The sequence below is a fragment of the Furipterus horrens genome, unplaced genomic scaffold (genome assembly GCF_987537825.1).
Source record: "Furipterus horrens unplaced genomic scaffold, mFurHor1.1.pri manual_scaffold_8, whole genome shotgun sequence".
In the NCBI taxonomy this organism is placed as follows: domain Eukaryota; kingdom Metazoa; phylum Chordata; class Mammalia; order Chiroptera; family Furipteridae; genus Furipterus; species Furipterus horrens.
In genome coordinates this window covers 97,848,321-97,862,885 of record NW_028327178.1, presented here as the reverse complement: position 1 = coordinate 97,862,885, position 14,565 = coordinate 97,848,321, and the positions used below count along the sequence as shown (strand labels likewise).

At 49.0% G+C, this 14,565-nt stretch overlaps 1 protein-coding gene across 12 annotated transcripts in view; it reads left to right on the top strand.

Annotated features, from left to right (window-relative positions):
• The window catches only part of PTPRT (protein tyrosine phosphatase receptor type T), a 690,852-nt gene that overhangs the window by 649,625 nt on the left and 26,662 nt on the right, over window positions 1–14,565 (top strand). For 8 of the 12 annotated variants that reach the window (XM_090286424.1, XM_090286422.1, XM_090286420.1 and 5 more), the window contains 4 exons: window positions 4,641–4,677; window positions 5,996–6,093; window positions 9,108–9,224; window positions 13,463–13,617. In XM_090286424.1, the coding sequence (XP_090142550.1) occupies window positions 4,641–4,677; window positions 5,996–6,093; window positions 9,108–9,224; window positions 13,463–13,617 (407 nt within the window). Of the gene's footprint in view, window positions 1–4,640; window positions 4,678–5,995; window positions 6,094–8,346; window positions 8,407–9,107; window positions 9,225–13,462; window positions 13,618–14,565 lie in introns of all 12 variants that reach the window. The other 4 variants (XM_090286415.1, XM_090286417.1, XM_090286414.1 and 1 more) reach the window with 1 other exon arrangement.

Genomic DNA, 14,565 nt, shown 5'->3' with positions numbered 1-14,565 from the left:
ATATCTGTAAAATGGGATAGTAATGCCACCCACAAGAGTGTGATACCCAGTGTCAAGTGTCTATCTGTTAGGGTCCCATTGGGAAACAGAGGCTCATTCAGATGGATTAACCCAGGAGAGGTTAATACGGGTGGAACAGGATTGAGGAAAACCAGCAGGGTGCAGTGCAGCGTCCCCAGGGCGAGCAACAGCAGGGTGCTCCAGGCCTAGAGCAGGAGAGAGCTGCTGTAAGGAGAAGCCCCTGATAGGAGCTGTAGCATTTGATAGAGAGTCAAGGCCAGCCCATGGTGACCTGGTAGAGAGAGCACTAAAAGAACATACACCCCAAGCTGCCCATGGCCTCTGAGCTCCTCTCTGCTCCCCAGTGACCAAACCCAACTTGAACCTAAAGGCATGGAAGCCAATGGCATCTTCCATGCACGTCAGCCTCCCATGGGACAGAGCAGAGCATGCAAAGGAAGAAAGGGGAAATGGAGGGACAGAGAAGGCACCAAGCACAAGCACCTCCCAGCACGGTGTGACCAACATGGGTCAAAGGGCGGGCGAATCCCATTATTTGTGAACCTGCTGTGGGTGCTCCTGGCGAGACCACTATCTAGTAGTCCTCACCCCTCTGTCTTGGTCCCCACCCCAGCCGAAGTCGCCCCAGCTCTCTGAAAACCGTACTGCCCACGCTAAAATCATTTATCCACAACTGGATCTTGATGATCCATTAAAACAACTCCATTTGGATAATGAGCTGAATGGGGCCAGCTCTGTCTGTGCCTCCAGAGGCCACGGTTCTGCCACCGCTGAGCCATCCACTGGCAGGTTTGTTTGTGCACCCGAGAATGTATTGGCCACTTGAATCTGTTATAAATTACCAGTCTGGAAATAAATATTGTGTCTGGGTCCCCAGTAGGTAACAGATGCATGTGTGCAGAGTGAGATAAATGCATTTGGATGCAGACCTCCTTCCTGTTGCTCACAGAGAGATGCAGGCAGGCCCGGTGCTGGCTGGCAGGCCATCTGCATGCTGTATAAGTGGGACTTAAATGAACTCAGGCCTCTTTTAAGGTTAGAAAGTTTTCTGTACCGGCTTGTAACAAATCCCTGGAGGAGCCCCTATTGAGCAGTTCATTTTCTTTTATCAACACTGCTGAGGAGTCTTGCTCGTGATTAGAATGTTTTCTCTTTGGGGACTAGATGGGGTCTTGGAAGCCATACAGCATCTCTTGACTCAGATGCAGCATAGGAAGAGGCACACAGCATGCATGAATGCATATAAATAAACAAAGAGCATTATGCCCTTTGGTGATAAGTGCTCTGAAAAAAGTAAACCAGAAAAAGCAGAAAGAGGCTAACAGGATGGTCAGGGAAGGATCCTCTGGGGAGATCACTCACACCCAGCAGAAGCCTGGGTGGAGGGAGAGAGTAAACCACTCAGTTATGTGAAGACAGAGTTAGCAGATACCGGGAATGGCCATTGCTAAGGCCTCTAGTCAGAAACATGATTGTTTCTGAAGAACAGCAAGACAGCCAATGAGCCTGGGGAGAGTGGTGGGAAAACCGAGACTATTGCTGGGGGGTGAAATGGGAGTAACTAGCCATGTCCAGATGCCCAAGCTCAGTTTATGGGGCCAATTCTACTGCCTCCACCTCAGAGAATATACCTCTGGCCTTCTTGGCTGAGTCAGGTCCCCATGGGAACTCCACAGAGCCCCACATCTTCCCTTACTCCGGTTTGTTGATGCCTATACGCTGCTCAGAAGCAGAGCCACATGCATCTGTTTCACTTGTATTTCAACTGCCTTGTACGTAGTAGTAGGTGCTCAGCTAATGCCTGTTAGTTGAATATTGAGTGACTGAGAGAACAAATGAATGAACAAACTCGTGAACCCTGACCGTCTAACCCCACAATTGAAATGTGAGTTTCTTGCTCAGAGTTCCGTCCCATTGACTTGAAAGCACATTAGAGTCTTCCATAGCAGTTTCCTGCAGAGGGTCTTGTCTTCCAGCCTGTGCATTAGGGAGCGACCCAACCTCACCTCAAAGACACATTCATTCCTCTGTGCCACCAACCAGCCTTTGCTGAGAACTGCATCTGGATCTAGGTGACCTGTCCCATGGCCCGGAGGGAGAAAAGCACACACACGCACACACACACAAAACATAGTGCAGCGCATGTTGTAAATGGCTAATACAAAACCCTGCAGGCCCACTCAGGAGAAGGGAGGTCTCATTTGAAGCGCAGTGTGGGAAGCTGGTTCCCAAGGCACATGGGGCTGTGGAAGGGGACAGAGCAGGACAACTGGAAATGAGGCTGGGAACGAGGATGGAGATGGATTATTAGTTCCTGAACCAAGACATTTGGACATCACTATGCAGGCAATGGGGAGCCATTGCAGCTTTTATGTGGGGAAGTAATATAATCAGATGTGCATTGGGAAGTTCACTCTGGCAGGAAGCAGATGAGCTCTGGGACCAGACTGGAGGCAGGGAAGCCAGCAAGAGGCAGGCACCATGGCCCGCATCAGGGAGGACAAGGACTGTAGGAAGTGATGATGGGATGGCGAAAGAGTAGACTTGAGAAATCACCTTTCCATGCTCTCAGGTAATATGTTCTGTTCCCAAACCTACTCAAGAAAACTAGGTTCTAGAGTCTAATTCTTCCTGTGAGCCTGGGAAACCTTGTCCAACTTGCCTTGGAGGGACAGATAGCTCTTTGTACCTCTCACTTTCCTTTCTACTTCGCATGTCTCAGAGAAGGGCTCAGTTACTACAGTATGAGCAAGAGAACAGAGGGGACGGAAGGGCCACCACCATCCCAGGACTTCCCTAGTGGCCAGCACAGACTTTCAGTGGTGATAGGCACTCAATAAATATTTGCCAGATAAACAATAACAAAGACATATGTTAAATCGTAGAATAGTGAGTGCCTGGCATGTAAGAACTGTCGTATTTGAAGTCATCTAATCCTAATAGCAACGCTATGATGTAAATACTATTATCCCCCATTTAACAGCAAAAAGCCAACTGAGGCACAAGGAGGTTAAGTAACTTGCCCCAGACCACACAGCCTGTAAGGGACACAGCCAGGATTCAAACCCAGGCAACTAGGTTCAGAGTCTCTGCACATAACCATCATGCTATGCTGTCTTTCTAGTTGGCCTCTTAATAGCTCATTTGTTGGGCATTGTTCTGAGTTTCACACTGCACTAGGCTCTGTGGAAATTTTTATTTTTTTTTTTAATTTAAGAGGGACGCAGTGGTTGTCCTCAAGAAGTTGACAACCTCACTAAGATAGAATCATGCAAACAAAGAGTTTAGGTGCAGCTGTTGATTTCTAGTGGTTAGTCCAACAGTTCCAGTCATGACATTGGCCTTGGGTTGGTACTGACAGCCAACCCACGCATGACCAATAATGAGAAGGTACCAAGTCAATATTTATGGAGCAAGTAGAAGACAGGGAGAGAAATGCAGAGCACTCTGAAACTAGTCTTTGAATCCGAAAGCAGATCCAGAACTTCAAAGATGCTACATCTATTTCACCATAAACCATATAGACTTCAAGTCAGGCTCATTTCCTGAAGAAAAGGGCCATGAGGCAGCTCATTCAGCTCAACAGGACAGAAAGATTGATCGCCAATGCTGGAGGCAGAAATAAGTGTTCATCAAACTGTAGGACTTATTTTCTCCTGAGATGGGGAACCATAAGGGTTAACCATCAACAACCTCCCCGCCAACAGACTCCATAATTGGTTTCTATATTTTTAATGTATTTGTTCGCTCATTTATTCATTCAATGATAGCTAATTACATTCAATGTTATGAACTAAATGTAGATCTGGCTCCAAAACTGAACTTTTACCCAATATGATACCCTTCCTCTCTGTAAGAAAAAAGGGGGCCCTCCATGTGTGCCACCTCCAGGCAAAAGAGAAAGTCATCTTCAACCTCTTCCCCAACTATGAGGATTATGGGGCACCAGAGTAACCCCACACCATAGCACAGCGGGGCCTGCTGGAACACTCTGTGACGTACAGGGAAATCAGAACCTGGCTGATTCTCGGAACCAGAAAGTAGCTTTATCAGTCTCGAGGTCACACCTATGTGGGGGTCCTCCCCAATGAACGGGACATCAGTTCCAAGCCCAGCCATATCGCACAGAGAGACAGTGGAGCATCCGTCCCAAAGTTCTTTTCCTAGTTGTCAGTAATGCAAGGAGCTGGTGATGCAGTTATTTTCTCTCAGGTGCCCCACAGGGCCTTTTGCAGGGTTTTGCCTATAATCATGGCTCAGGAATGAATTTTTGGTGGTCGATGTCCCACAAAAACCCAAAAATTTCTTTTCTACCTCTTTCTGGGTGCACGGGCATAAGTGATGCCCACCCAATTTTTGCTCCCTGTCCACTGGCTCCAAGGCAAGCCTGTGTGAGCAACTGCCAGCTACAGTAATACAGTGGTAGCTAACATTTGGTGATTTACTAAGCACTTCGTGTGCATTGTCTTATTTAGTCTTTGACACTTCTCTGAGAAATGTTCCTGTTGTTCCCATTTTGCCTATGAGGAAGCCATGGCTTAGAAAGGGTAATTATTGATATTATGCCATTTGCAAGCTTTGATGGGAGTCCCTTCACTGTGCTTTTCTCTGTTATCCAGGGATACCATCGGCCTCGGCACTACATTGCAACTCAAGGTAAGTGCCCTCCTTTCCCTCTAAAGGGCCCTTGCCATTCACTGGAGGAGAGGGATGAGCTTCTGCCAGCCAAGAAGTCATGTAGGAGTCAGGCTGGAGCACCACTAGAGGCCTTGAGATTGCTCATTGGTTGGTTTGAGAAGGAAGGAGGTGACAGATTCAGCTACAGTGGGGAGGACCTGAGTGAGAGAGGGAAGAGATGTCACTACGAAATGGCCAGGCAGGACAGACCTTAGCAGCAGCCTCAGGCGTGTGCCCCTGATACCCACCGTCCGGAAGTAGAGCTGATCCTGCCTTGTCTCCCTGGGGTGTGTGTGCCCAGGAGAGAGAAGCAGCCAGCTGTCCTAGAAAGCAGTGTGGCAGTATGGAATCAGAAGGCTGAAAAATGACCGTACCTCTCAAGCCCTCTGGGAGGAAATCCTGTGGATAATTACATATGTGGACAGTGACATCTATAATGATAATCTTCACAGCATTATCTATAATAGGGGAAAAAAGTGGAAAATCTTAAGTGCCCAACAATTGGCAGATTGGTTAACGTGTGGTATTTCCCTATTATGGAAAATGATGCAGCTATGAAAAATATCATGCTTGGTAAGAATTTTTAAGGGCATGGGAAAATCCATTTAATCGATATGATGCTCTTATTACAGTAAATACATACATATACAGATATATATATATGTGTGTGTATATAAAGAAAAACAGCATTCAAATTTTTATATAGAATACAAATATTACTCTTGTAATATTTTAAAAAATGAAGTCCCAAGACATTAAAAGAGGAATTTCCAAGGAAATTGCTTGGAATTCTCAGGTCCCATCTCTCCTCTTTCCTTGTCTACTTTGAACTCCAGATGAACACCCAAAACCAGGTGTCTTCTCTCTGTGCTCTCAGCGTTGGGCTCCCGGCAGCTCTCTGCCCTCCTGCCCTCTACTCCAATTTCCTTCCGGTCTCATTGAGGTTCCAGAGCACAATTCTTATAAAAACTCCCCTAACCTATATTATTAGCTCATAATACAGTCCCGATAAGGTGATGGATGGGAGGGAAGGGGCCGGTAGGAAGGTTGGGCAAGAGGGTGAACAAGGGAAGAGGAGAGAGGCTGGCAAGTTTGGAGCGTGGCTTTTCTTACCCATACCCTGACGTCACAATGTCAGGCCCCAGTCTCAGCTACTTGGGTGTCCCAGCAAGGGTCCCCCAGGCTCACTCTCACTCACCCATGTGGAGCTGGGACCGAGCAGCCAGAAGGAATGGCCTCCTGGCTGCCTCCTAATACTTGCGGTCTTTGACCCTGTCCTCACCTTCTCTGTTGGCAGGTCCAATGCAGGAGACTGTAAAGGACTTCTGGAGAATGATCTGGCAGGAAAACTCGGCCAGCATCGTCATGGTCACCAACCTCGTGGAAGTGGGCAGGGTAAGCCCCTCCTGTGGTTACCTGGAGAGAGGATGCTGGTGTCGCGCACCTGAGCATGTCTCTGTCCATGCATTGTGCCAGGGTCCCTGTCCCGCATGTCACCCTCACAGCCGCCTCCGAGGGAGAAATCCTCACTTCTGTTTCACACTCAAGGGATGTCCTCTCCTTTTAGATCCCCTCATTCCGTTCTCCACCCTCACTCTCTGTTGATGACGTCATCTCATACAGTCCGAGGAAATTGAAGCCATCAGACGTGAACTTGCGCATCTTCACACCACAAAGCGTGTATCTACTTGTGTCTACAACCACCTCATTCTTGCCCTCTGTTATCAGGCTGACCCATAATAAATGACTGTTTTTATTGACCCAAATGGTAGAATGTTGGCCGATTCTTTGGCTCAGCCTCATACGATGGAAGAAGTGACTCTTGCCCTTACAAAGGCAAACCCAGTGCCTTGAATCATGGATTCTGCTCAAAAATTTTCTCATGTGCCCCCTCACGTGAAAAATATTCTCTTTCTGATTGCTAGATGTTTGCATGCAAACATCCTGAGTACCTTCCTCCTTAAAAATATGAAACAGGTGAACAGAAATGATTCTCTTGCCCCTACTTCTCTGCCAAACTCTGTAAAGAACAGCACGCAGGCTCTGTTTCTGGTTCTCTTCCGACCACTTCCATGTAGCTCCTCCCGTCATCCCACCCACAGTGACGCTGTCAGTATCACCGACATCCTCCATGTGGACAAGTCCAGCAGCCACTGCTCTCTTCTCATTGTACTTGACCACTCAGCAGCATCTGACCCTCTGCTCCCCAACCTCTAAACCTCCACCCTCTTCAGGGTTCAGACCTTGGTCTGCCGCTCTGCTGTATCTCGAGTCTCTCCTGGGTGGTCTTCTGCTCCCCCAAGGGCTTAGAAATGGGAGTGCTATATCCAGCTTGCTGTTGCCTACGTGGTAAACTGTGGCATGTGGGTGGCGGGCTGCTGGGTACACAGGTAGGGTGCACACACACTAGAATTAAGAGGGACTCTCTACTTGTGGGCTAACTAAAGAGTGAATAAGTAGGCTTTTGCTTTGGCTAGAACCAGACAATCCTGACCTCCAAGACAGTGGGAAAGAGAGGTATGGACTCTGAGTCACAATCCAGTAAAGGGCCACGGACATCTTGTGTCCTAAGAGGAATTCAGAGCCAGGAGAGACTTGACCCTTGAGCCCAAACTTGTCTAGTCCATTCCCCAGTTTTACAGATGATGGAACAGACTCAAAAGGGTGGAGTAACTACCCTGAAGTCACCCAGCCAGAACCCAGACAGGATCTCCAAATCTCAAGTCTCATTCTAGTGCCCAGGGGGCCTCCATCCAGGACTGCTCCCAAGGGACCGAGGCTCATGCTTGTGGCCATTGTGGACAAAAGGCCGTTCCAGCATTTTAAGAATCCAGAGGCAAATTCCAGCCTGTTCTGTAATGTAGCCCACATCGGAGATCTGTTCCCTGGATGGGTAGATCATGAATCTAATTTGGATTTGGGAAGGGGACAGGAGAGCCATCTCTTCATGGGACTCCAGCTTGGAGCCAAGCACTGTGCGTTGACTTTATTTCTTCTCCCAATTGTACAAGACGGTGTTCCTGGTAAATTACTCAGATGCCCTGGCTTTGCCTCCTGGCTCCATCCCTTCCTAACCATTGACCTTGGGCCGTTTTCTTAGCCTCTCTGTGCTTCCGGTTATTCATCTGTAAAATGGGGATAATGATATCTACATAGTTATAGGGATAAGTAATTAAAACAACACCTGAAAAGTGTTTGTAGGAGACAGTGTTAGACGTAGTGAGCACTCGATAAGCATAGCTGAGATCGTCAACAGAAGCCGAGGCTCAGAGAGGTTTCGGCACGTTCTCGAAACTGCACAGCTGCCGAGTGTTAGACTCACGCGCGCCCTGGGCCTCCAAAGCTCTAACAGCGTTTCCCTAAGTGGGTTCCACAGGATGCTAGTCTGCAGGATGCTTAGTGAGAAGAGGGTTCCATGGTTAAATACGTTTGGGAAATGCTGTGTACTCTTTGCCCCTTTTGGAGAGTCAAAAAAACAAAAAAACAGACCAACCAAACCGTAGCAGTAGCCCATCAAACCAGCTGAGCAGTCCTGTAGCAGAACAGCCTGTTTGACTTTGTTGAATCCGGCATTTCCCAAACTCATTTGACCACAAAACCTTTTTTGTTTGTTTTTTGTTTTCTTGTTCTTTACCTAACACCTATTAGCACCCAGCGGAACACACTGTGGGAAATGCCACTCTAGGCCGTGCGGCGTCCCCCGGAATGGTAATGCTTTTGTTCTTTTAAGGGGAAAACCATGATCTCTTTTTCCTCCTGCGGAGTGTGACTTAGAGTCAAATGGGGGAATGGCTTGTTCGTAGCGTCCGCACCCACTGCCCAGGCAGAGGGCAGCGGCTGAGTCTTCCCTCTCAGCCCAGCACTTCCATCCTCCCCCCAACTGAGAGCCTTCTCCTTCCAGCCCCCAATGACCAGATCTTAATATTAATGGCCCTCTCCCGACCACTTCCAGTTCCACCTCCTCACTGTTTCCCACCTTTTATTCTCATCTCTGCTCTGCTGATATCAGCTGCCCCAGCCTGAAATACCACTCAGCCAAAGGTAGAAAGCAGGCCACATGACCTTGGACAAGCCGCCAAACCCTCCAAACTTGAGTATTACTTTCATCTGTAATACAGGGATATCACCACCCACCCGTCTCGCCTAGATCTAGTATTTGGTAATGGATTTGAAAATGCTAAGGAGCTCTGCAAAAGAAGGTACTACTACCATTATTCCTAATGGCTCCAACTCCTCTGGGAGTGAGCTTGGCCCTGTGCACTTGGCGGATCCCTGGCCAGCTGAGAACCCCTTGGACTGAAATGCCACCAAAGTCACCCTTGGGTTTATTTGAACGGGAAAGCCAGATGAGGTGGCCCCTCATACTCAGCCACCTGCTCATATGTCCTCATCTCTGTCCTTTCTCACAGGTGAAGTGTGTGCGATACTGGCCGGATGACACAGAGGTCTATGGAGACATTAAAGTCACCCTGATCGAAACAGAGCCCCTGGCAGAATATGTCATACGCACCTTCACAGTCCAGAAGGTAAGTGTCCCTGTGGCTGCAGGCAGCCTGTGCACTGGGCGGGCCAGCGGGTCTATCCATTCAGGACACGCAGTGAGCGAGGTCTGCTCTGTGCCTATCCTGTGCTTGGCCCCAAGGACAGATCAGCAATCAAGTTGGATGTGGCTTCTGCTTCAGAGGATCCCACCTCCAACAAGAGGGATAAACAGAATTCAACAAGTAAATGGAATGATAAGACGTGGTGATACAAGCCACAAAAGAAACGTGCCGCAAGTGGAGACAGGAGGTGGTCAGAGAGGGCATCCTGGAGGAGGAGACATTTAAACAAACAATGAAGGGGGCATTTTTTCAGCATGTTATAGGCCTGTGGTTCTCAACTCAGGGTAATTTTGTCCCACAGGAAACCTTTGGCAATTTTTAGTTGTCAAGACAGAGGAAGGAGAGGTGCTGCTGGCATCCACCTGGTGGAGGCCAGAGATGCTGATAAACATCCTACAATGCACAGGACGGCCTAGCTCCAAACAACAAAGAACTACCCAGCCCAAAATATGAATAGTCAGGATGGAGAAATACTGGTCTAAGCACTGAAAGGAAGCCAGGTGGCAGGAGCTCAAGAGCAAGAATGTGACTTGCAAATTATTATTCTCATATTTATAATTGTTATTATATCATTACTATTGTATTATAATGATAGTTAACATTTATGCTTTGCATAAATTAGTTCATTTAACCCTCCTAACAACCCCTTGAGGTAGGTAGGATTATTACTTTCATTTTATAGATGAACAAAATTAGGCACAGCGTATAAGTCAGTTGGCCAAAGCCACCCAGCTGCAAAGTGGCAGGACCAGGATTCACATGTGGTGAGCCCTGACTTGAAGTTCATTGTCACTCCCACTCCACCCCAGTTGCCACTTTCTTAAAGCAACAGCGTTCGTGGACCCAGTGGCCACAGGCCCAAGGACGCAGAGCACTGGGGGCTTCAGTGCTTTGAGAACTGTGCCATCGGGGTTTCACGAGTCCTTGTAAGGACCTAAGCAGGACTTAGCACAGTGCCGGTCCTGTGTGCACAGCTGAGTGCTGGACATACTCTTTGCTCCCTGCAGCATTCCCACTGGACCAAGAACCACAACTACGTCAATGTGGTCTTAGGTCAGGTTCCTTAGAAGCAGAGCCAGAGACAAGAATTCAGATGCACATGGTATATCAGGGGACCAGCACTCTGGAGAGAAACTCGGAAGAGAGGAAGGCAAGCAGAAGAGAGGAGAAGTCTAGCCTTGGCCTGATTCACAGGCGCCTCAGGGCATAAACCACGCCATAGAGTTGGCCCCTTGCCTCAGGCAGGCATTGCGGGGTAACCTTTGGGGTGAGCCGGCTGCTGTCGGCTGAGGGTCCTTCTCCAGAAAGTGGGGTAGCTGTGCATCAACCGCAGCCAACACTCCTGCAGCTGAGACCTGGAGCACAGCCCACAGAGAGGATCCGGGTGGGGCACCCGTCCCATCCACCATACGGTGACTGGTGACATGACGGTCCATCTTGGCACCAGACCCTAGTCAGGGAGGCCCTGGGGAGTTGCAGGCAGCCCAGCAGGTAGAGTCTTTTCTTGGGTTGTCTTTTTGTTTTTCTTTCAAACAATCACAAGGGACGATACTGCCCATAGGAAGACACCCTTAAAAGACCCCACAGGCCTCAGAGGGTTAACTCAACTTTGCCAGGCTCTCCACTGTGTTCAGGCAGGCACTCAGCGAACACTGCCTGGGTTATTAGCTCAGAACTGGTTCCTGAGCTGGGGTCCCAGAAATCAACAGGAAGTGGTATCTGCCCTTGAAGAGAACACAGTCCCATCAGGGAGAGACCCAGTCACAGCGCAGGGTGGTGAGGACACCAGCAAGGTCCTCCCGGGGCTGAGCTGGTCCAGAGGAGGGAGTAGAAAACTCCACATGTTCCTGAAGCTGTTTCCTCTTCTCCTGCTTCAGCTCATCCGTGGTGCCTTCCTTGGGCCGGTGTTCATTCCCGCCCAGCCCACCTGGGCCCTGCAGCAGCCTCCTAACAGGGCTCCTGGCCCCTAGCCTTCCCCCGTCTCAGTTTGAGTTTCCAAAAAGCAGAGCCTGAGACCAGGAGTCAGGCCCCCTTGATGATGTGTCAAGGGAGAACTCTGAGAAGGGGACGGAGGGAGGCAGGACAGGAGGACAAGGCAGGAGAAGGAGCTGAGCAAGGGTGTTGGTCTCAGCCTGGTCCCACGGGGAGCTCTGGAGCATGAACTGCACCACAGAGCTGATCCCATCTTGAGGCAAGAGGTCTTCAGTAACCCATTAGGGTAACCTATCATCCTGGTTTACCCAGTACCCTCCTGAATTTAGCACTGAAAGTGCCACTTCCTGGGAAACCCCTCAGTCCTGGGCAGAATGACAGTCAATTGGTCCCTCTAATTCTCAGTCACTGAATGTCAGCTGCCCACTCCCAGTCCAGGGAAAATGGCTCCTTTGGGGCTGATCAATTCTCTGAATAAGGGGTGACTCTGAGCTGTCTGCAGCCAAGAGTAGAATTGCTGGGGTGGGGAGCCCAGGAAAGGGGATCTGAGTGGCCAAAAACAGGGCCCTCTACACAGCCCCCCAACACACCCAGCCAAATCCCTCCTTCACACAGTAGCTGGCCTGATCCTCCTAAAATGCAAATCTGATGCACTGCCCCTTCTGTGCAACCATCTGGGCAGCCTGCCTCGAGCTCCCCAGTCAGTGCCTCTGGGGCAAAGTCCAAAGGCTTGAAAGTGGAATTCCAGGCCTTCCAGGATCCAGCACCCGCCCAGCCACCCACCCCAGTCTGCTATCCGCCCTCGCCCCTCTTCCACTTCGCTCTGGAGTTGCCTTAGGCTATTTGTGATTTTGCACAAGTATCGTGCAAAGTCCTATCCCTGTGCTCTGCCTGCACTACTGCCTCTCTGCCTAGGAATCCCTCAATCTCTTCAACAGGGGAACAGTCAGGCAGTGGTGTATCATAACGCTTAGGAGTTCAGACTGTGGAGCCAGCAGCCAGGGTTCAGACTGTAGCTTCACAGCTTACTCATTGTGTGACCTTGGGCCTGTTACTTAACCTTGCTTAGTCTCAATTTCTTTGTTCATCAAAAAGGAGATAACAGTACAAGGATTGGTATGATAATTCAATGAATTAATACATTGAAGTGTTCAAAGAGTGGCTGACACAGAGTCTATGATTAATAATGTTAACCATTATCTTCACTATTAATATGTTTCAAGAGGCAGGTCAAATATCACCTCCTCCAGGAAGCCTTCTCTGATTTCTCCTCTCCCCAGAAGCAGTTAGCTGACACTCCTTTATGTACTTTAATAGAATTATCCACTTAGGAGTCTACCTCCCCAGCTAGATCATGAGCTGTCCGAGGGACAGAGGCTTTTATTTCAGCCTTCCTAGTGCCTAACACATGGCTGGGCACAGGTAACCCTAGGTGAACATTCTTAATAGAAAGAATGAACAATAGAACATGCTTCCTATTTAGTGCTGTTCAGAAATCTACAGGAGGCTATTACATGGAAAAGTAGGAAGGGACACTGCATAAGCTCAGGCTCAGAGGTGTGACCTGACCATAGAATAGTCATAGAACTGTCACTTGTACTGGAGGGTTTCCATGCGTGGGGTGGGGATAAGAGAAAGGAAACCAATCAGAGCTCTAGGCCCCACTGCCCCTCTCAGTCAGAGAAGCTCTACTTTTATTTGTTCGTTATCTTATAATTCTAAATAAGAATCTAATTCATAAAAGAGTCTGGTAATTTTTTTAAAGCCATGGAAACTGTCATAGATAGGATTGGAAAACTGAAGGACCCCAGACCTTAATCACTGAAAGGCCTCGTATTCCACTAAAAATTATTTGACCTTGGTGTTTAAAGCCAACATTTCTTTGAATTTGTTCTGCTGATTGCAAGTTCCATGAAACACATATCAAAAGAAGGTCCCTTGGGCAAACCTGGGGGTGTTATAATGCCCCCTTGGGGATTCAGGTGTATATGAGAACACTAAAGGCTCTGAGAAGTCCTGCAGGATTGCAATCACCTTCACTCTGTCTACTTCCCAAGTTCCCAGATGTAACAGATCACAGAATCTCTCTGTGCAGTAGCAGCTATGAGCCCATTGAGGTCCTGTCCTCCCCAACAGCAGGGAGACTGGTTCCTCAGCACAGCAGCCATGGCTCCCAGGGTATGTGGGGGCAGCAGCTGGAGGAACAGAGGATCTTGTTCTCTCCTCAGAAAGGCTACCATGAGATCCGGGAGCTCCGCCTCTTCCACTTCACCAGCTGGCCTGATCACGGCGTCCCCTGCTATGCCACTGGCCTCCTGGGCTTCGTCCGCCAGGTCAAGTTCCTCAACCCTCCCGAAGCCGGGCCCATCGTGGTCCACTGCAGGTAAGTGCTCCCCTCACCCCCTGCCCAGCTAAAAAGGGAGCCTCTGCAGCTCTGCTCTCGCAGGGAGGAGGGTACCATCTTGTGCAGTGGCCTTTATTCTCTGCCTTAGAAACTCCTCTGTGTCTGTTGTGCCTAGCACTTTCTGATAAGGTCCAACTGCTAAGTGGCCTTAGCAGTCATTGTTCCCTCTATTCTCCTGGAAATAGTAAAGCCACCAGGGGACAAGGGCTTGGCCCTGACAGCATCAGCTGCATGTGCCCTTTACCGACATTATTTCATTTACTTCTTACCAACCATTATCATTCCCATTTTATAGATAAGAACACCGAGGTGCTGAGCAGGCAGACACCTCACTCTGGTCACACGGGTATGCAGTGGCAGAGCGGGGATAGCCAATGTGCTTCCCTGCTCTCCCTCAGCTCCTTGGTGTGACAGCTGACTGCCTCAGTGGAAGGGGCTTCTCTTCATTTCTATGATTTTAAAAATCAGTTACTGGCCTGTAGGGTCCGTAATAGACAGTAAATGGGCAGCGTCAGGTTTCACCTTATTGTGGAGAACAGATATTTTCAGCTCTGACCTGGAAAGTCACATTGGGAATGACGGGCACGTCTTCGAATCCTTCTAAATGGAGATGAAGTATCGTGTCAAAAGCATGAAGAATTGGAGGAGGGTGGACATCCTGATCGGAAAGCCAGCTAGCTGTGCCACTGCCCCTCTCCTTCCCACTGACTCTCTCTCCAATGTGACTGGGCCAGCACTTCTTTCAGACCCTGCATGCTGGCCATCACATTTCTACCCTGGCAGAGCCACATCAGTCGAGGTCTTAAGTCAAGGAGAAGCTCCATAAATGGGTACAGTCTTGGACCCGCCCCTTCTCATGTGACAACTCCTTTCCCTCCCACAATGCAGAGGTGAGAACTAGAAACCCCATTTCACAGACTGCGGGCA